Below are 22,486 nucleotides of genomic sequence, written 5' to 3'. Positions count from 1 at the left end.
TCTTCCAATCGAAAGACTGTCTTTCCTTGATAAATTTTGCTAAGAAAGTGAATAGATGCCCATATACAGAAAAAATAAGCAATCAATAGAATGTAGCAGCATTGTTGTCTCTCAAAGAGGGACAAGAAAAAGTAAAAGAATCATTCTAAAAAAGAGCTGCCAGAGTAAAATTTATTCGCAGGACTACAATTAGTAATCACATGCATTATCTCATCAAATACCTACTTGCAATAGCTAAAAAGGCCAACAACTATCACCTTTCTCAGCATTGAAACTCAGCAGCGCCCTTTGCAATATAAAGGTCTATTCTTAACTGCTAATTTAAGCAGTTTCTTGGGATGTCACTGAGATAAGCAGTATAATCTCTGAGAAGACTATAATCTGCCAAGTACTTGTAAAGTCCACCCATCTGTGCATTCAGTTCGCTGCTCATCTTCAATTTGATTCATACGGTCCTTAGAGTTACGGTGTGGTGAAAGAGGAGGGAAAGAAGACACAGCCTGCGAACTAAGTTTACGGCCACTTTGCAGACCTGCTGTAGAGCTTGAAACTAACCTATCTGATTGAATCTGCTGTGGAGGAAACACACGTTCCTGATTTGGTGAGCCAGATTGCAACTTGTTTGCCGGGTTGGAATTGTCATTGTGGATGTGGGGTGAACCATCTCCCATGATTTCACATGGTGCATTAACAGAAGCCAGGGCAGAAGAGTACCAATGCAGTTGACCAGGTGACAACTGGAGGCCACTTCCATCTTGTGGTTGAGCCTGTGAGATATATGGAAAGTCCCAAATCTTAGATAATATCAAAGAAGGCACTTGATGTGACAGAGGAGTGAGATGGCTCGTATTGCCAAGTTCTTCCCATGTTGGTGAGAACTGATTTGCTGTCCCACCCTTTTGATCAGACATAAGCTCTTCCATATTCAGCAGATTCTTCCATTCTTCCTCTCTCTGGAATATTGGTTCTGCAATTACAGCATAGTGGAGTAAGTTAGTAAATATAAAAAGGGCATATAATACATGTATGCAAGCATGACACTAAGGGTGTAAGTTCCTCACATACTTGACAGAAATTGAACAACATCTGGTATAAGTCCGTCAGTTAGAACTTTTGCACATTCGTTTATAATGTACCAAAAGTCCAAACTGATACAACATTCCAATCAGGAAAAATACTTAAGATTCATAGTTCACTGTGTTGATAGGATTGGAGGAAACTCCCCAAAAGCCAATTTGAGAGAGCTCGATAGCAACAATTTTCTCCATCTCAATACACAATGATCCTGACACTGTTTAAGCTGCTATGTGCTCATCAACCAACAGGGTTCATGAAAATTACTTCGTAGCATGAAAGCAATCTTTGACGGAGAAAAATTAAGAAGGAGGTAGAGATTAGATGTAACCTGACTTCTTGCCAAAAGAATTATCACAACCTTCACAGCGGCATCCCCCAGAGCATCCAACTTTAGCCTAAATTAAAGGAAAATATTTGTGCAGTCAGAATGATTACAAGTAAGCGACTTACTACCCTGAATCATCTTAACAAAGTCAAACTCCACTTTTTGTTAAGAAGAGAAAAGGAAAAAGATGACGACATTTAATACTTAGATCTTAAAGCTCCATGCTGCATCAGCTCAGATGTGAAATCAGGATAAAAGCAGCCAGAAAGAACAATATAGTTGTCAATTAAAAGAAAAGGGAAAAAAAATGAAAAACAGATGAATAACTAGCAGCATCACACATCAAGCTATAAAGTTAAAACATACCCGATAGCATTCACAATACTTTTTTAGGCACTTTGACCTTTTGCATTTGCATCCTCTTTTGTGCCTGGCTGAGGAAGGGGTCGTCCAGTTTCCATCATCCTGCAAAGTTTCTCATGTCAAATATATTGGACTACGTTAAAGATAAGGTAGGATTTTGGAAGCTACTACCGCAAGAATTGGAGAATCATTGGCTTGCTCAACAATCGTTGGAGCAAATGCAAGCGGGTTACGCAATTCAATTTGTTCACGACTATCTTCGACCCAATCCTCATAATCAGTCCTGTTATAACAGTTTTCACATGCACAAGAATCTACACAGTATAGTCCTGCTGCAAAGCACTCACAATAACTGCCAATGACAAAGGACACAGCTGAAACAGACTGCAAATATACCTGGCTCTTTTATCATGATGGAAAAAATGAAGATGTTATTAAGTCCTATATCAAATGTAATTTGTTCTTAAATTGGTTTCAATCAGAAAGAAAACATTTAATCAATAAACCACTTTTACAGTCAGGGCCTGTCCGGGTGTCTTGCAGGAAGTGAATAGATGTGCGCTGCAATTTACTATAGCATCGGAAGTAAGATCATAATGGGAGTTTACAGAAATTCCTCGGTTAGATGTTTGACTGGCAGTCAAGTAAGTGGAAGTAACTTACCATGCTCATGTTGACAAGGATATATGCAAAATATTTTGGAAAAGTTCAATTTCCTTAAAACAACCTTTTCCCTTTTTTCTTGGGCAAGTCAAATGCTATCAGATAAGCCTACACGTCTTTCAACAGGTTCAAGCTACCACTTTGAAGCTTAACAAGCTACCACTTTGAAGCTTAACAAGCTCTCTATTACTATGCCATGTGGACTTACAGTTTCAAACATCTGGACATCTGGCAGTTGCAGCGTTTAAAGTCCCCACTCTCATATGTGTATGTTTCCCTATTCCTGAATACAACAAAATCCAAACCTAAGAAAGCAATGTGAAATATTATTAATAAACAGAATAAGAAAAAAAATAAAGGAATGTGAACATGAAAATCAATTTCCAAAATTTTTAAATAAAAGATTATTGTAAACTTGCCTCTTCCCTTTTGAGCTCTCTGCGTACTGGGATAGTACCTCAACCCTCTGACCCCCACATGGAAGTGTCTGCTGGTCAAAACATGACACTTGCTGAGTATCCCACGGAGGTTCGATATTATCGGGTAGATGACCTCCATTGTCTACAACGACAGCTTCACTGCTCTGGTGATCACTATCAACATGGTCAACAACTTCCCTAACTCTAGAAGAAGTATGGCAGTTAAAAGCAGCATTGTCTTTGCAGTCCAATGTAGCCTCAAATCGAAGATGTCTACGTATACCTCGTTGATGCTGGGATGCTTCCTGTATTGCATGAATTTACAAGTAACAGGTAAAAACAAAAAAGAATGTAATTTTCTGTATCTACTCAAGACAAATGTATAGTAAAAAGCTTTTTTGTCCTGTTACACCAGAAAAGAGATGCGTCTAATGTCCCTAAAAATATTTCAGAAATACTTTAATTCATCTGTCCCGAGCCTGGTAGTAAATGATAAATCAGACACCAAAGTATTAGAATTTAGAGTAAACTATACCCTGAAAACTAATGAACTTCCTATAATTGTACATATATTGCAAGTCTCAAAGCTTTTGATGTCACATCTTCACTTATGCACAATGCAGCACTACGTCTGTCACCTGCATTCTCCATCCTAACATTCGCAGAGAACCTACTATAATGACAACCTCAATTAACTAGCATGACTCCCACTGTGATATTCATTGCATTTAATTTACTGAAAAAAGAGAAAATCAGTTACCTGATGTTCTAGAAGTTCATCAGGCTCAACATAATTGCAGATATTTTCAGATGAAAATTTCAAGATCTTATCAAAGCTTTCATCTATGCTTTGATCACCAGAACCCTCAAGCAAAATCAATGATCCTGAAAGCAAGTGTTTTTTGGAAAGATGTGGCAATGTCTGTGCCCCGACCTCTACAACCCAATCATTAGTATAATCAACATTTTTAGTGGTCACTTGTGAGGCCGTAAAACAACTTGGTAGTAGCAGAGGTACAACATTAGCTGACTGCACAAATGTTTCAGCATGTTGTGCACTGTCTACCTCCAGAGGATCAGCTAGGAAATCATCAACACACTCAGAAGGGTTACAAGACTGGAATTGCTTCTGAATGCAAGGTATGAGTGCAGAGCTTGATGGGGAATAAAGTTGTCCATGAGCATTTGAAGTTGAAGCAGCTATCTCCTCACTGTCAACATGCAAAAATAATCTTCAATTGATAGCAAGAGGTATTCAGAGAGGGCAGGGCCCAGGGGGAAGGGTACATATTATTCGATTTGTTATCATAATCAACATCTTCCTTCCAAAATGTTTTAAAAGTTAAGACAAGACCTTTCAAGGAAACCGGTTTCTGGCTGCAAATCTAAATGAGGTGAGCCAAACACTGATGGAGTGGTTGGGAGACTAGACTCAGAGAGCCTTTCTATATACCGCGCTGCGTTGGCTGACTCTATCGGAGAGAGATTATTGAGAAATTTGGAAAAGGGAGATTTCTACCATAGTAACACAGTGGGAGAAAGAAAACATTATTTTAGTCTGTATGTAAGGAGAATATAAATAAAAAAAAAAGGAAGATGAAGATACCCAAACCAATCATAGAAGAACAGTGATGAAATACAAGCAGAATACATGAGAATTGACTATAAAAGTTAAGAACAAGCTGTCAAGGAAAAGCCTTAATGGCAAATACAACTTAAAAAGTTTCTTATAGAATCTTTCATAACATAAAGATCAAGAAAACAAAGAAACCCCAAATCTTTACTTTGTAATTGAACCCATAAAAGTTAAACAAAATTAATCATAAAAATTGTTTTTTTTTTTCTATTTGAAACAAAATCCTCTGTTCCAGTCGCTCTGAGACTAATCAGTGATCACTTTGAGTCTAAACAATCCATCATCACTTTATCTAGAATAGACCAACAATGAAAAGAGAAGAACCAATGGAAAAGGAAATGAAGGAAAAGATGTCAATTTTGGTATGCTTTGATTTCCTCTGTTTCTTCACTGAAAGCCAACACAGAGTCAAAGGGCAGCAAAGTAAGAATAAATCAGTTAAAAAAGATTAATAATAAGAGATTATTTCATATAAAAATGAAAAGGGAAGAACCAATGGAAAAGGAAAAGAAGAATAAGGTGTCAATTTTGGTATGCTTTGATTTCCTCTGTTTCTTGCATCAAAGCCAACACAGAGTCAGAGGTCAGCAAAAGAAGAATAAATCACTCAAAAAAGATTAATAAGAAGAGATAATTTCATACAAAAATGAAAAGTTAATAAAAAAGAATAAAACCTAAAAAGAAAAACGCAAAAGAATCAAAATTATCATTTCCTTTAAGAAAAAAAAGAAAAGCAATATTGGAAAAAGAATTGCATGAACAGAGCATTACTAGTGCGGAAGCAGGGAACGCCTCAACGGCATTTCCATCACTTTTGGGAGATTCCATTTATCAAGAATTGGAAACCCTCTGACTTTTCAATCAGACGATTTTCTGGAGAAAGTGATGGAAAAACAGCACTTGCTCCAGTTGGTTTATACAGATTACCTCTGCACTTTTTAAATTTGCCTCCGAGCGGGAACGTTATCTTTTTATTTCAATGGAAATGGGCTCTAGTGGGCTTTCAGTTTGATGGGCCGGGGCGGGTCAAAAAGCCCAATATAGTTTCTCATCCTCTTAAACCCTACTCAAAACCCTTTCTCAAACGCTCCAGAGCCTAAAGTTTTCCCCACGCTTTCCCTTACAAATTTTCCTCCACCCAAACACACCTCACCACCAAATGAATTACCGTTTCCAGAACCTCCTAGGCGCCCCTTACCGCGGCGGCAACGCCGTCATAACACAAAACACCAACCTAATCTCTCCCGTAGGCAACCGCGTCTCCGTCACCGACCTCGTCAAATCCCAAACCGTAACCCTTCCTGATCAGTCATCCAGCAACATCCGCCGAATTGCTGCCTCACCTGACGGCGTTTTCCTCCTCACCATCGATGACAACAACCGTTGCCTCTTCATCAACATCCCGCGGCGCGGGGTGTTGCACCGCATAACTTTTAAGCATCCCGTAAGTGCCGTCAAGTTTAACCCCAATGGGAAATACGTAGCCGTGGCAGCAGGCAAATTGTTGCAAATTTGGAAATCTCCTGGGTTTAAAAGGGAAGTTTTTGGGTTTGAATTGGTTAGAACTTTTGCTGATTGCAATGACAAGATATTGGCAATTGATTGGGATAATGAATCAAAATATTTGATTGTTGGGACTAAAGATTTGACTGTGCGGTTGTTTTTTGTGGATAAAGTAAAGGGTAGTTATAAAAAACCGTTTTCGTTTCTGGGGCATAAAGATTCAGTTGTTGGCTGCTTCTTTGGTGTTGATAAGAAGAGTAATAGGGTTAATAAGGTGTACACAATTGCTCGTGATGGTTTTATTTTTAGTTGGAGTTATAGTGGCAATGATGCTAAAATTAATGACTTTAGAGATGAAGTTCTGGAGGATGACGAGCCACCTTCTCCAGGAACACCAGAGAAGGATGGGGAAGGGATTGTGAAGAAAAGGAAGGATTTTGATGGTAAAGAAAGTGGCTTTGGTGAAGATGAGGATTATTTGAGTGGAGGGGCATGGGAGTTGACAAAACATTGTTTCATGCAGGCTCCGGCAAAATTGACTGCTTGTGATTATCACAGGGGGCTTGATCTTGTTGTGGTGGGATTCTCTAATGGGGTTTTTGGATTATATCAGATGCCGGATTTTGTGTGCATCCATTTATTATCGATATCGAGGGAGAAGATTACAACAGCTGTTTTCAATGACCTTGGGAATTGGTTGACATTTGGTTGTGCAGAGTTGGGGCAGTTATTGGTGTGGGAGTGGCGGTCCGAGAGTTATATACTGAAGCAGCAGGGACATTACTTTGATGTGAATACTCTGGCTTATTCGCCAGATTCACAACTATTGGCTACTGGAGCTGATGATAACAAAGTGAAGGTAAATAAATATTTGAGAGATGTTTAAATGGCTAGATCTTGCCTGGTTGATGCATCTTTGGCCTTTTATTTTCGTAGTTATAGTTGCAGTTAGCAATATTTAAGAATCTTGCGCTCATTCTTATGTTTACACCTTTGCCTTGCTGCTGCTTTTCCTTCTTCAGTATTTCACTTTAACATCTCTTAAAATTTTATTTTGCTCGTCACAGGTATGGACTGTTTCCTCAGGCTTTTGCTTTGTAACCTTCACCGAGCACACTAATGCAGTGACTGCACTCCATTTTATGGCTAATAACCATTGCCTCTTAAGTGCATCTCTGGATGGTACTGTTCGTGCATGGGATCTGTTGCGCTATCGAAATTTTAGAACATTTACTACCCCTTCTTCTAGGCAGTTTGTTTCTTTGGCAGCTGATCAAAGTGGTGAAGTGATTTGTGCAGGAACTCAAGATTCATTTGAGGTATGCTGGTTAATGCTGCTCCCTTTTGACATTCCCATGTCAGTATTGATCACTTCTCATTTTTCTTTTTTACAACAACACATGTTACAGATTTTTGTTTGGTCAATGAAGACGGGTCGCTTATTGGATGTACTTAGTGGTCATGAAGGTCCTGTTCACGGATTGATGTTTTCTCCGACAAATGTGAGCTGACTTTTCTTCACTTTTTTCTGCTGATTCAGTATGTTTAGGTTTCCATTAATCTCCTTCAATCCTATCTTACATTCTGGAGTTGTTTCTTCACATGGCATTGTTTATCCGCTGTTTGTCATTTACCATTATTTGGCCTAAACTATGACATTCATCTCTGATGTTTGGATTGAATCTATCTCTTGTTGAATATATGAAGTGTATATAGCATTTTTCTTTTCTGATTTTAGCTTTTATCTTACCTATTAATTAATGAGGTGTTCCTTTTTATATTTAGGCAATATTAGCTTCATCATCATGGGACAAAACTGTTCGGTTGTGGGATGTATTTGAAGGAAAAGGCACTGTAGAAACGTTTCCACATGCACACGATGTTCTGACAGTTACATATCGTCCAGATGGAAAGCAATTGGCTTGCAGCACATTAGATGGACAGATTCATTTTTGGGACCCTATTGATGGCTTTTTAATGTACACGATTGAGGGTCGTAGGGATATAGCTGGAGGACGTCTCATGACCGATCGAAGATCAGCAGCTAACTCAAGTTCAGGAAAGTGCTTCACATCCTTGTGTTATTCTGCTGATGGGAGTTACATCTTAGCTGGAGGAAGTAACAGATTCATCTGTATGTATGATGTTGCTGATCAGGTAAGTTTAAATGCATTTATGTGTAAAAAAATATATTTAATTTGACACATATGTTCACATATTTAACTTGCATTTGTGTATTATTTTAGGGGCCATTCAAACTATTTATTCTTTTGGCAGTTTGAATCTTTATGGTGTCAGTTTCTGCATAATACTATAGAGCTCTAGTTATTTCTCTGCAAATGTGTGAATAATGAATGATGAAAATGGTTTGGAAAACCATGTAGATAGCAAGTAATTTTTTTGTGAACTTTAAATTTGTCCACTTTTCTTTTGACAGGTATAACCTGTCCATCCTTAGTTTCCTTATAAGTTATACCCTACACCCTGGAAAGAAGAAAGTAATCATGAGATACTGCTCTTATTTTGGAGGCTTATCGTTTTCAACCACTAATTGTCATATAAAAGAATCCTATTTCTATCTAATTCAGAAGGAAGGATTTGCATGACAGTCTCTTTTTTAATTGAAACATGAGTTGGTTATGGGGAGATTTTAATGTTTTTCCTGTACTCTTGTTGTCCTGAACCAAGAGAGACTAATGGATGCATGTTTGGCACTTGTTTGCATTACATACTTTCTCCACCATTGGTACAGTCCTTGCAATATATTTTCTTCTCTTATCCTTAGTTTTCCATTTGATATATAATATTCAGGCCTCTGGGTGATAATTTCCACCAAATGCTATTTTGTCAATCTAGAAACCAGTATTTTTTTTATTTAATCCAAATGCTGGAGGTAAGTAAACCCAATATGTCTATGGAACAGGTTCTACTTCGACGGTTTCAAATAACTCACAACCTCTCTTTGGATGGAGTTCTTGACTTTTTGAACTCAAAGAATATGACAGCAGCTGGCCCATTGGATTTGATTGATGATGATAACAGTGATACAGAAGAAGGTATTGACAAACAAACCCGAGGAAATATGGGATATAATCTTCCAGGATCCATGCCTAATCATGGAAGGCCTGTTGTCCGAACAAAGTGCCTAAAAATTGCACCCACGGGACGAAGTTTTTCAGCAGCAACAACCGAGGGTGTTCTTGTTTATTCAATTGATGAATCCTTTATCTTTGATCCCACAGATCTTGATATAGATGTTACGCCAGAGGTACTTTCCTTTTCTGCATCTTTTAGTTTTACAGAATTTACCAATAATGTTTCTTCTGATTTACTAATAAGTGATTTTGTCCTTTTTCCTTTCGATTTTTGGTTTTTGTCTGCATTGTCATGTAGGCCATTGATGCAGCACTTAATGAAGATCAGCCAAGCAGAGCTTTAATTCTTAGCTTGCGTTTGAACGAGGATACACTAATTAAAAAGTGTATTTTCTCTGTCAGTCTAGTTGATGTTCCAGCAGTTGCTTCATCAATCCCTTGCAGATATTTGCAAAGGTTAATAGAGGCATTAGTGGACCTTCTGGAAAGGTGCCCACACTTAGAGTTCGTGCTTTGCTGGTGTCAGGTAGCTTTCTTTCATTTTTCCCATATAAAACTGATGGTGGTTTCTGTTTTTTTCTGACATGGTTTGGTGTTGCTTTGTTGCAGGAACTCTGTCAAGTTCATGGTAACTCCATTCAGCAGAATTCCAGAAATCTTCTACCTGCTTTAAAATCTTTACAGAAGGCAATCACCATAATTCACCAGGATTTGGCAGATACATGTGCTTCCAATGAATATATGCTTCGATACTTATGCTCTGTTAGCATCAAGAAATGAATCGAGAATACTTCAATTGGTTGAAACTTTGCTGAAAATCTTTGGAGGAAAGATAGTTGCAGCTTTTTCTGTTGTAACCTGGGCCCTGATAGCATTAATCAGCTAAATGAGAACACGCTATGTTTGGATCGTGTATTGTTACAGCAGTCATGAAGTTAGAAAGTACTCTTGGGCAAGTCATCTAGAAGCAATCCAGAGTGATAAGATGACATCCATGTAAACAAAGCAGTTTTAACACAAGGTGCATGTTGCAGCAGACAAATTAAGCGGATGCAGGCTTATCATATGACCCTTGGTTTCACAGGGTGTCTATCAACAATTTTGTTATTGCTTCATTGGAAGTATCAGTCAGTTGTATCAATAGAATGAGATACTAATTCATTGTTTGTTTATATGTTTAAACAAACCAAGTTTATATAAAATTAATCCTGTGAATTTCATGTGCAAAATTAGGGGTTTTTTGTGGTTTATAATTTTTTTGCAACAAATCAAGTCTGCTATCACTTGCATTGCATGTAATGTACAATTGTACATTGACAAGTTCTGCCGAGGGTCTGAATCTTGTTAAATTGAGACCAAAGATTATGAATTCTCTTGTACGGTTCTTGTAACTGGCTCAAAACAATTAATGAGCTTTGCTCATATCTTACAACTTCTTCCCTCAAGGCTGTGTAGATACAGTGGAATCTACTATGCTGCCCGGGTGTCATAGTTATTTGCTTGCGGTTAAAGTTTAGTTTCCAATCAACAAGCAAAGCAGCTAGGTAGAACACCTTGTTCACCTTCAATTTGATATATGGAGTCAACTTAGAAACAATCTATTTTCAAGAAACAAAGTTTTTAATGTAGCAGTAGCATAGATAATGTTGACCAAATAAGCTTATTATTAAAAATTGTCAAGGTCGTGATACATAAATAAAATATGAAACTATCCATCTTAACATCTTTTGGTATCAAGAAGAGCAAACAGAAAGGCTTTAATAACCTACTCCAATCTTCACTTTCAACAGTGATTTATTCGGACTTGGGGCTGGCTGCAATACCCTTGAGCTTGTCCTTCAGTTCTCCGCTCTGCACAAGGGCATACACACGCATTAGAGATGCAGTAAACCAAGGATGCTCAAAGGGAGGCAAAATGTAGAAAAAGAAACCTGGTGCATATTGAGAATTATATCTGAACCTCCAATAAACTCCCCGTTAATAAATATCTGTGGAAATGTGGGCCAGTGGCTGCAAGAAAAAAATTTGATAAAAAGTAAATAAGCAGCACACCATTTGAATACCACCAGTCTTCACAACTGATAATTAATCAATTGTGAGGTGTAAATTTTGAAATTGAAATTTTACAGCTAAGAATGCTTGCAAAAATGCTTGAAATTGAAATTGAAATGTGGAATTTGACAATTTACTCATAATCTCATCTTAATAAGAATGCTTGCGTGTAGAAATTATTCTACAAAACCACACAGTGCCATATCTATAAACTTTTTAGTTATAGAAACACTTATTTTATCTATCTGACAAGAAAGTCCAATGCGAGAGATGACAAAAAATTGATATTTCATCAGTTGGACCAGGATTTATTTTCTCATAAAATACTGTTGAAACAAATATTTTCCCCATCTGAGCATGTTAGAGGTGGATAGCATGCTAATGTTCAAACTAAGATGATGTATAAGAACAAAAGCATCTCAGTTATTTCTGAGAAAATTGAATACCAGATCAAATAGTTCTTTTTTCCAGTATTTATTTACTTCTATTTCAACAAAAAGCCAAAATAGACATGTTAAAGATAATAAGTACTAAACTTCCCAAGTCTACATAAAGAAAAGGATTAAGAACAAAGGGAAATTCTGGCAAAGCATCAAAGGTTTAACACTTGATTAGTCATTTCTAGGGTGAAGACCAGTGGAAATCTATAAGCCGAAAGAGATTCTCTACTTTGCATCAGTTACATTTAACATTGACAGAACAAAGATTGATTAGCCCACCAAGACCCAGAACAGAGGCTTCATTAACCGTCGAGTGTCAGCACCCAGTAAGTTATGTACCAAAAGTTTGAAGTGTTAAATTGATGGCCTTCACACAATTGAATTCAGCTACATATTTTTAATATGAAAAAAAAAAAGTTTAAAGAAAAGGAAGATCATGTCTAAACCATAAAAATGTGAGCACCTTAGACTAAGTGGGAGAGTTTCAATGTTCGCTTGTTTTATATTAATACTTTAATTATCCTTCGGAGAAAAACACAAGCAATTGCCAATTTACCTGAAGGCTTTAACAGCAGTTTTCAGCTCAGGATCTTCCAGAATATTTCTTGCACTTAAAGGAACATCTGCATCAGCCAGAAATTTGGTAAGAACACAAACCAGCTAAATTCATTTGCTATTAGAATTTAAAAAATTACACCAAGATAAAACAAACACAAATGGATCAGTTGGCAAACACTGAATCTTTTCTGTCATTCAGCTCAAAAGTTATCACCTTTTACAATTTTCTTCTAAAGGAGCAGACCTCAAAAAGGCATTTAAAGAGGATTGCATACGCAGACAAACACATAAACAGATGCAGACTTATCCTTGAAATCAAAAACTAAACAGAGAATGCGTGACAATTCAAGTGATTAAATTAACACTTACTGTAATGTTTCAACACTCTTACTGCAAGTGAACTGAATCCACATTGAGGAAAATCAGGTACCCCTTTCATGTAAATCATCACAGGATTTTCCTTGACATCCTAGAGTAGCAGTTAATCACGGTCAATAACACTACAGCTCACATGATAAAGAAACAAAAAGTTCCAATATAATTCATCTATATAACATAAAAAATATCTCAAAGGACACACCTACCTGCTCAACAACATCTTTCAAAGAAACAGGAGAACCCTGAACCTTATTGGTGGGTCTAAAATCTTCATGTGTATCACGGTCACCGGGGACAGTTGTCGAGTATTTCAACCCATCACGGTAGAAGGATCCAAGTGCCTGGTAACATCATAAACTGAATTACAACCTTCTAAAATAACACGAGAAAATCCAGAATGAGCAATAATTAATTAACACTAAATTTCAGACAAAAAATTAAGCTAAGCTGCCACATTCGGCTCTTGCTATAAAATTGCAGCTTGTGATTTCTCGTCGATCAGACAGAATTCCAGCCAAAGCAAAAAACTTGTTGAGTTTAGACAATTATCTGGAAAATGCTCAAAATTTTCTCTCTTTTCTTTTTGTTTGTTCATCTATTAGGATCCAACACTAACATACAAAGAATTCAGAAAGATTATATTCCGGTTATTCCCAAAATACTATTTTTTATTTCCAAAAAAAAAAAGAGAAATCGTTTCAAGTATCTGCTTGGAAACCCAATAATTGGTTTCTACATCACGAAAGCAATGAAAAAACAAAATACTAATAATGAAATAAAACTAGTATCTGGGATACTTACTTTTGTACTCGAGCGAGCAGCGGAGAGACCGGCGATGCCTTTGAAGACCGCGTTTGACAATAATCTAGCCATTACCTCTTACCTTCTGATTATTCTAATTATCTACACCATTTCAATAAATAATATAAGTCAATTGCAACTGAAAACCAAAGACAGAAGAAACCAAAAAAAAAAAAATCAACGGAAATCAAATTTGTTTACGTGAGCGAAACAAAAACACTCAAGCGGGAAAAGCTTAGGGCTTTGGAATGAGAGAGAAGAAGGCGGAAGCAAAGGGAAGTTTATCGGAGAATAATAGTTTCAGCAAAAATAGCGAATTGCACTCAGGTCCCTCAAGTCAAGTGTGCGTTAGTTTCTGGAATTTTTATTTTTAATTTAATAACAATAATTGTTATGTAATATGAAAAAAGCTAGGACTTACCTCAAGAAAAGATAAATCAAGTGCAAAGGGATTCAAGTTCTTTTTTTTCTTTACAAGATAGTTTGTTTTCTAAAGCACTATTACTGATTAACCCTGATGATCAATTAAGAAAAAATCTTCCTTATATGATACTAATGATTCAATTAACTAGAATCATTAAACTTAATCCATAGTCCAACAATATATATATATATATATATATATATATATATAACTAAAAAAAATGCATGCGATTCTCTCTACAGCTATGAGTCTAAGTCCACGTCATGTCATAATTTATATTTTTATTTAAAATTTCATTTAATCTAATATTATCATTTAATTTTTTAAATTAATTAAAAAATTTTATTTATCCATCAATTACAATAATGTCTATCGACACATTACAACTAATTTCTATAGAGAAAGGAATTATCAATAAGTTTTTTTATTACAATATTTATTAATCAGTCCTTTCACCATATCATATTTATTATGGGCTTTATAAATAAATAATTTTTATTATCACGTCCAACCCATGTAATATCAATTCATGATTTTCATTTTTGTTGGACTTTAAAAAAATATTTTTTCTTCAGAAACACTAATATATATAATAATGTAAATAATATAGTTCTTAAACTTTTTTTAGAAAACACATCAGCCAGATTTTTTGAGTATAATAATCTTATAAAAATTACTTAAATATCTTTCTTATTAGAGAATGGTGAATCTTTTATTGAGCATTTAGTATAATTTATTTAACATGTATATAACCCAACGTACCAGAGTATAGTTTTTAAATTCAACATCACCTATTTGTAACATTAAATTTATATATATACCAAATAAATTATATTGACCTCTTAAATCTAATGACAATTAATAAATTGTAATAGAGCTCTTTTTTAATTATCGACAATGACGTACTTATATAATGCTCTTTAATTAAATCATGTTTAATGTATGTATCTCATACACTACATCTACTTGTTTGCTTTAAGGTCACTACCTCAATTATTTATTAGTATAGTTCATCAATTATTAATATAGTTTTTCTACATTGTTATCAAATTATTTATAATCATATCATATATGTTATAAATAAATAAAATACCCATTCAAACATAATATAAATGAAATCAATAATTGACGTAGTAATTTATTCATCTAATAAATAAATAATAAAATTAAATATTAAGGGCATATGTCTAACAGCTTGCCATGTCAATTAAATGCTAAATTTTATGATAGTCACCAAAATTTTACCTTGACTCTATTTTGCTCACTCAATTTTAATTTGTCACGATTGGATCAATAATTTTTTTTATACCGTACAAATATGATCATCATAAATAGTATATAATCACTTAAACAATCACGTCATTTAAAAAATCATGTCAGCTCAATTTTTTTCTTTCCATTTAAATTTTTTGGTTTTGGTTGTATGAAAAATCTACAAAATAATGAAAATATTTAAGAAAGGGACAAAAGATGATGAAAAGAGAAAAGAGAAAAATATTTCAATAAATTTTAAAATGATAAAATTACTTAAATGCAGGTTATTGTGTTGCTACTTAATCTTAAATGTGATCGTACTAAATACAATTTAAAACGTTTAAGAATGAAATTAGACAAATTGAAGTTTATTAAGGAAGAAAAGAAAATGATATAAATTTAACCCGACAAGATGTGTTCAAAATTAGACAATATTAAATTTGAATATAACTTTGTCCAAAACTGCTCCAACTTGATAATCAGCTGTCCGGTTTGGAGTCTCTTCATGACAAGTAGGCCACCATACCGCATTAATTGAGTCGCTCTTAAACTATAATCTAGTAGAATTAAATTACACACAAGAAATAAAGATAAGGAAAGCTGAATGAATAGCTAATAATTTTGCCAAATTCGAATCACCAATTCCAACTACTCTCGAAAATTTAGCTTTAATCGCACCAAGATTATCTTCCATTCCAGCTTGCCTTGAACCAATAGAATAAGCCCCCCCCCCCCCCGTCCACATTTAATTTCAACCATCCCATCCCAAAAGAGGAGCAACCCCTATAGTATTTAATCGACTTTGTACATATTGTGAATTCCTGCATAACATTTCTCCATTATTTTAACGCTAATTTATTTTCTCAAACTCCAAATATCATCACGTGCTGCTGTAACAAACAGCAAGTGTTTAATTCCAAGTTTTGAAACTTCAATGGAAAGAAAAAGCGACACCAAGTTAAATTTCGGTGATAAAGAGTGCATTAAAATTTTAAGCTTCATACTTTCGAATATACAAAGGTAACACATGTGGTGGTGGGCTGGGATGAGCGAATCGAAAAAGTGCTGAAGTATAGTAAAATCTTGATTAAATAATATATTTGATCGGTAGTAATTTGAGATCAATGTAATAAATTAATAATTTGTTAAATTTATAAGATAATATATTTAAATATATATATATATATATCTCACTTAATTTATAAATTAATGATCTCTTTATATATTGAAATTATATATATAACTCAATTAAGATATTTTTATAACATATGATTCCAATGTTGTTTTTTTTTTTAAATTGATGTCTCATTAGACTTAATTTCTAACTTTTCTTAATGCATTAAGAAACTCTAGTATAGTGTTCTCGTATTGCAAGAAAAAATTATGCAATGTGATTGTTATTTTGAGTGCATCTTGATCATATTTGATATTGTTGCTTAGCTTAATTGCAAGTTAAACTTTTCTAACAATCATTGTCACAATTGCTTTTGGGTACAATTTAGATTTTCTATATTATAATCACATAATGTTTTATGTATTTCATCTGTCATTGTTGATTTTATTATATCTCAAGAAATCATTGTGTTTAGTTTTATTATTTATGATACTGTATGTTACTTTTATATATGTTTTTGCTTGACTTAATGTTTATGAAATGTATTAATTAAGTATATATCGAATGAAATTTTAGTTTGTTACGAAAATGGATAAATTCATAACTTCTGTTTAATAAGACTAATTATATTCATGAATTTGTTTTGGTTAAACAAATACATAGAATAACGATAATTTTTAATTCGGTATTTAGGTAATATTTGTATAATTACAATACACAATACATATATTAAATTCAATATTAAAAAAAATAGCTTCATAAATTAATTTTTTATTAATTAATGTAAAATTAATAAATTACTAATTTATCAATTAAATAATATCTCAATTGATTAATAAATTTTCATGATCCTAAGGATAGTAATTTATAGAAATTTTACTGTAGTTGGAATTTTTTTTTTCAATTAGAATGGTTTTTGAAGTGTTCGATTTTGATTAGTTCGATTAAAGTTTTGATGGCTCAATCAAATTTGAATTAATAGAAATTTAAATTATTATATATGTTAATTTATCTTTTAATTTTTAAATTATTCAATGTGATAAATTAAATTTAAACTGTTGTTGGATTTACTTGAGTATTTTGAAATTTATATATAAATATATTACTTAGAATTTGATAAACTATTGTAAAAAATTTGTTTCAGTTTCAAAATAGATCAATTTTTGATCGATTGGATTTAGTATAATAATTCGATTTAGTTCAATTTTTACATAAGGTAAATTCAATTTTTTTGATATTCAAAATTTTAGTACCATTTGTACATGATACTGCAATCGATTTGAAGATTAAATTGATGCTTTCTAAGGTTGAATTCAATTATATAAATTATGTGACTTATTGTTTGAAGGTAGCTTTGTCTTATTGAATTGAATTTGCTCTCGCCCTTCATATTCCACATACCAGATATTAGATGAAAACAAATAAAAATAGAATAAGAAAATTGGGTTTTTTTTTTTTGTTTCCTAGAAAAGAAAAGAAAAGAAAAGAAAAGTAATTTGCAAATCCATCCATTCATTGCTGTCCCTTTGTTAATCAAAGTAAATACATTACCTTATCTACTAACACCCCATGCATCCGTGCAAAGCAAGCCCCCCACCATTTTCAATCGAAGAGTATGATTTAACTGAAAGTATTTTCAATTAAAAGTAAAAAGATGTAATTCTTGCAAAACCAGGTAACATTTCCACTGAGAAAATTCATGTTCTTTACATTAACCTTTGATTCTGTGAGGAAGAAAAACCGACAATAATGTCTGCATTTCACTTCCAAATCTAACATGACATCATACACCTTAATTCTGACCCTTGCCTCTGGCTTTCGCTTCCACCTGCAATGCAGCAAAAAGAGTAAAAAACAAAATTAATCCATCATCTAAACAAGGACATAAAAGAAACTAGAGAAAGGAATACTTACTATTACAACCAAGCACACAACAATTTTATCTGCCTTCGGAACCACATCAACAAGGTGCTCCTATTACTGCCTATTATTGAATGTATGTGAACCGTTTGCTCGCCATAGCAATCCTTGGCCACGACGTGCTCTGTCTGCTTGTGAACTCTGGCGCCTTCCTCGGAAACTGCTCTCCGATGGTGAACTATGATGCCTCGGCTGGAGCATGCCCTGTGAGCTGCGGTGTCTACCTTGAAATCTCTCTCCTAGTGAAGAACTGTTGCGGTGGCCAAGGAGATCTCTATCTGGTACGGAACTATTGTGCTCCCTATTAGCACGATTAGTTCCTCCTAGGTAACTAAACATAGTAACTCCCGGTCCCCCAAATTGTCCTCGTTCTGTACTTCTCGGATCACTGATTAACTCAAGTGCAAGTGTCAAGTATGCAAGATTTAGAGTCAACCAAGAACGAAAGTCATCGAGATCTGGAATGCTTTCTCCATCGCTTTCTTCCCTAACAACTGGTTGGATTGAGCTAAGCATGTCCTCATAATCCCTTTCACGCTCCAACCTTGTCCAATCATGCTGTCGCTCCGGGTCCACTTCTGTTGGTCGGACCAAAGGATGTTCAGACCTAGCATGCTTCCTGAGTTCACCATAAGTCCCACTAAAATCACATGTCTCAGAAGAACAATTCCTGGCTTTAGAATTCATAAACCGTCGAGCAGGTTCTACTACACTCCAGCCATAAATCGCCCCTCGACAGAGAGGGCAAACAAGCTTTGGCTGCAAACCACCATCAGCCCCTGCGTGATCATGAAAAGGTGATGGATCCCTCCAACTACGAGAAGTAGAGGTCATGTTTCCCAAATGAATTTCCTGCAACAATGCGGTTGAAGGAGATGACACAGATGACTTACAGAACTGGTCAAGACAATTTGAATGGCGGTAACTTGTATTGCACATGAAAGGCCGACAGCCCTTCTCAAAGGAAGAACACCGCAAAAGTACCGCATTGTGCGGGTGTTCCATGCAGATGGGGCACCTTGTATCCTCCCACTCTTTAACATCCTTGGCTGATCCAAATCCCAATCCCAATGGACTCTCAGGTAGGCATTGCTTGGCATCCCTGGAACTACAAGGGTAAGGAGATACCCTAGAGCGATCAAAAGATAAGGAACGAACTCTTCTATCCTTTGGCATTTTGTGGAACTTAAAATTATCAGTAACAATTATCTTAAAAATCTGCCTTTTTTCAACACCTCAAAACAGCACTCTTTGAATCCCTAGATAATAATCACATTCAATTTATGAGATCAAAAGTCATATATATATAAACACATTACAGCACGAAAATAATGCAACAATTGCAATTCTTCAGTCTAAAATTTTTTTCTCCTACTTTTTCTATTCCATTAAGCATGAAAAATTAGTCAAAAACAAAAATTCAAGAACATTAAAACACACCCAGATCATATTATGATCATATATGCCAAACAAATCAACTTTTTACCCTAACAAAAAGCAGCTAAATCACAGATTAGAGATTAACCAAAAACAAGTAAATTATTCCCCTTCTTCTCAAATATGGGTCAAAGGTCAACCAAAAAAATACGACAAGAGAGGCGAATCAATCGGTACCAGATAAAACTTCAATCAAATCTAAGAACGCCATACGATTATAGGTTAAAATTAAGATGGAAATTTGATAATGGATTTTTCTTGAGGTTCGAACTTACCAGAAATTTCTGGAAACAGGAGATGAATATCTACCAAGGGAACGTTTCGATGTAAAAATAATAAATTGGAGAAAAATTGTGTGAGAGAGGGTTTATTTATAGAAGACGTACGACACCGTCTTATGGACAGAGAGACATGTTAAAAGTACTTAAAAGTTCCTGCCTAACGCTCATCTTTCGTGGACTTTTAGGTATCCTGTTTTATTTCCTATTTTATTTAAGAGTTTTTTTTTTCTTTTCTTGTTGGGAATTGATAGGAGTTTTTTAAGAAAACAATTAAATAAAAGCACAGCACAAGGGAAGTGACCCTCTAAATTAAGGAAAAAATAAAGTTTGACTCAACTGAATTTTCAAGGAAACTTGCGGGCCAAAAAAACATATCTTCAAGGTCAAGGTCTATCAAGAAGAATCTAGGAAATTTTATTAACTAAATTGTCTTTTACTTAATTCATAGTATTAATTGCTATGGTATCCGTTATTTTTTTGATATTTGAATTTAAATTTTATTATTTAATAAGATATCTGAACTCTATAAATATCCAATTAAAATTTTGAATTATTATCAAAACTCGTACACATCCTATTTAATACTCATACTATTAAATATTCGATTAAACTAAATTTAAAACTAATTTTTTATGTATATTATTATAAAAATTTAAATTAATAAATTAAAATTAGTTCATAAAAAATAAATTAAATTTGGTATAATATCTAAAAAAGTTCCTAAATTATTCAAAAAAATTCAAACAAACTTTTATACTTTTATTACGTTCAATCAAGCCTTTGTTCTTTTATTTTGAACTAAATATCAAGCTTTTGTACTTTTATTTTAAGCTAAATAAATATTTATACTTTTTATTTTGAGCCAAATAAAAATTTAGATGCCTCCACTATCATGTGGCAGATGATGTGACATTAAAAACTGCTGATTAAGATTCATGTGCTTACCTTTTTGCTTAAACACATATTCAAAAATAATTGATTTAGGATTTAAAATAAAAAAACATAATTACCTTTTCTCAAATTTGTTGAACAAACATTATGTTCCTAAACAAACTAAATTATCTGATTTGGGGTTTAAGAGAAAATAAAACAAATTGAACTCAAAATAATTTAAGATTTTTTCAACCTTCGACTTCTTGAATTTTGAGTTAAAGTTTGGACTGAATATTTCGAGTTGATTAACAAAAACGCAGCAGTTTGGAACACAAAGAGAAAGAGATCATGGCTTTGGATGCAATTGAAGCGTTGTCCCCTCCCTTTCAATCTCTTTCCAATTTTTAGGTAATTTTTCATTTCTTTTTTTTTTAATTTCATTTTTATTTACTTAATTTTTATCCTAATTTTTTTATTTTTTAAATAAATTCATGAATCTCCAGTTTTTCTAATCAACTTCGCCACTGCTATTTGCAATAGCAAGAGTTCTGCTATTCTTTTCCTTCTATTAGTGCATTTTTCAGAGGGTGTGAAATACCCCATACTTTGATATGGTGATAAATAAAGTTGATCAAATACAAATTGAGGTCAATTAAAATGTTTGGAAGTGATAAAAGACGAAAAGAGTAGTTTAGGATAAAATATTTCGCAAGTGAGAAAATAATAATAAAATAATAATAATTTTATCGGAGGAGAATTTGTGAGATAAAAGGCGATTTGGAAGTCAAGTGAGACATAATAAGGTATTTTGGGTACCAAGGAGACAAGATAAAATTTTTAGAATAAAATAATATTTTATAAATAAAATAATATTAAAATATTAATATTTAGCCGGATGTCGAAGTCAATCAAGAAGAAGGATCATATGGTTGATCCAAGTGGGGACAAGATGACAAGCTCGACTCTATAAAAATATTTGTCATGACATACATGTGATGGATAGCATGTTTGTATACTAAGAGAGTCTCAAAAAATTTACAAAAGTCGATATTGTACCTAGAGGTACAATAAAGTTGATTTAAGACTCGAACTAGATCAAATAGAGAATTTACGATAAAATTAAGAATTTTAAAGTCCCCGAATGGTTTAATATGGTGATTCGGAGTTCGAGGATCAATTTGGAGTCAAACCAAAATTTTCGCTATCTAGGGGTAAAATGGTCATTTGCCATTTGGGGACAAAATGAGAATTTTTAGAAAAGATTTTTGGCCCCATTTGACTTATTGGAGTAAGATTTGAGGTTTAGAAGTGAAAAATTTTAATTTCGATATAATTTGGAGTAAAAGGGTAAAATGGTAATTTTGCCATCCGAAATAAAAAATTTAATTTTTGAAAGGATTTTGATCAAATTTAATTATTTGGAGTGTGAAATGAGTATGAAGGAGTGGAACAAAGGATGATAGAAGTTGACCTTGAAAATGAAGTCAGATAATGAAACTTTCCTAATATATTATGGAAATTGGAATTTGAAAATGCTTAAGGCATACATGATTCAAATGGGTTCGAGTCTTAAGTGACAAATCAATATCGTAATGCAAGAAAGATATAAGGTAATATAGAGGCATAAAAGATGATTAAGGACAAAAGGATGACTCTTAGGAATTGTGGTATTGCATGAGATGCAATGATCAAGTTGAGATAAATCTTTGAGGCATCAATAGGATTATAAAGCATACACGCATAATAGATTATATTTCAATGGAGATGACATTGTGATGAATGATATATAGTATAAGGAAACTCAAACATATGGTTGGAAATGATATGAATGATATGAAGTTATACACAAGTATAATAAGAAGGTTGACATGCA

The 22,486-nt window shown here is 34.0% G+C and overlaps 4 protein-coding genes across 4 annotated transcripts; 1 reads left to right on the top strand and 3 right to left on the bottom strand.

Annotated features, from left to right (window-relative positions):
* On the bottom strand, window positions 65–5,391 carry LOC18595773 (protein tesmin/TSO1-like CXC 2). Its single transcript, XM_007023872.2, has 8 exons — window positions 5,255–5,391; window positions 3,608–4,058; window positions 2,848–3,152; window positions 2,637–2,711; window positions 1,937–2,117; window positions 1,769–1,867; window positions 1,406–1,472; window positions 65–967 (listed from the first exon to the last, which is right to left on the bottom strand). Exons 1-8 carry the CDS (start codon window positions 5,290–5,292, stop codon window positions 375–377), a joined length of 1,809 nt encoding a protein of 602 aa, XP_007023934.2. The 5' UTR covers window positions 5,293–5,391; the 3' UTR covers window positions 65–374.
* LOC18595772 (periodic tryptophan protein 2 homolog) lies at window positions 5,577–10,310 on the top strand. Its single transcript, XM_007023866.2, has 7 exons — window positions 5,577–6,845; window positions 7,054–7,305; window positions 7,396–7,488; window positions 7,772–8,143; window positions 8,910–9,254; window positions 9,380–9,607; window positions 9,691–10,310. The coding sequence occupies exons 1-7, from the start codon at window positions 5,643–5,645 to the stop codon at window positions 9,859–9,861; spliced, it is 2,664 nt and encodes an 887-aa protein (XP_007023928.2). The 5' UTR covers window positions 5,577–5,642; the 3' UTR covers window positions 9,862–10,310.
* Window positions 10,728–13,665, bottom strand: LOC18595771 (monothiol glutaredoxin-S15, mitochondrial). Its single transcript, XM_007023864.2, has 7 exons — window positions 13,512–13,665; window positions 13,311–13,412; window positions 12,716–12,850; window positions 12,501–12,600; window positions 12,130–12,196; window positions 11,013–11,091; window positions 10,728–10,932 (listed from the first exon to the last, which is right to left on the bottom strand). The coding sequence occupies exons 2-7, from the start codon at window positions 13,380–13,382 to the stop codon at window positions 10,876–10,878; spliced, it is 510 nt and encodes a 169-aa protein (XP_007023926.2). The 5' UTR covers window positions 13,383–13,412; window positions 13,512–13,665; the 3' UTR covers window positions 10,728–10,875.
* LOC18595770 lies at window positions 17,743–19,826 on the bottom strand (the record flags this gene model as incomplete). Its single annotated transcript, XM_018122799.1, has 3 exons — window positions 17,743–17,930; window positions 18,017–19,130; window positions 19,735–19,826. Coding segments are annotated over 2 exons (1,143 nt in total), but the record flags the coding sequence as incomplete, so codon positions are not given.

This window comes from Theobroma cacao, chromosome 6 (assembly GCF_000208745.1).
Source record: "Theobroma cacao cultivar B97-61/B2 chromosome 6, Criollo_cocoa_genome_V2, whole genome shotgun sequence".
In the NCBI taxonomy this organism is placed as follows: Eukaryota; Viridiplantae; Streptophyta; class Magnoliopsida; order Malvales; family Malvaceae; genus Theobroma; species Theobroma cacao.
The sequence above is the reverse complement of the archived record's forward strand: the minus strand, read 5'-3'. Positions and strand labels throughout refer to the sequence as shown.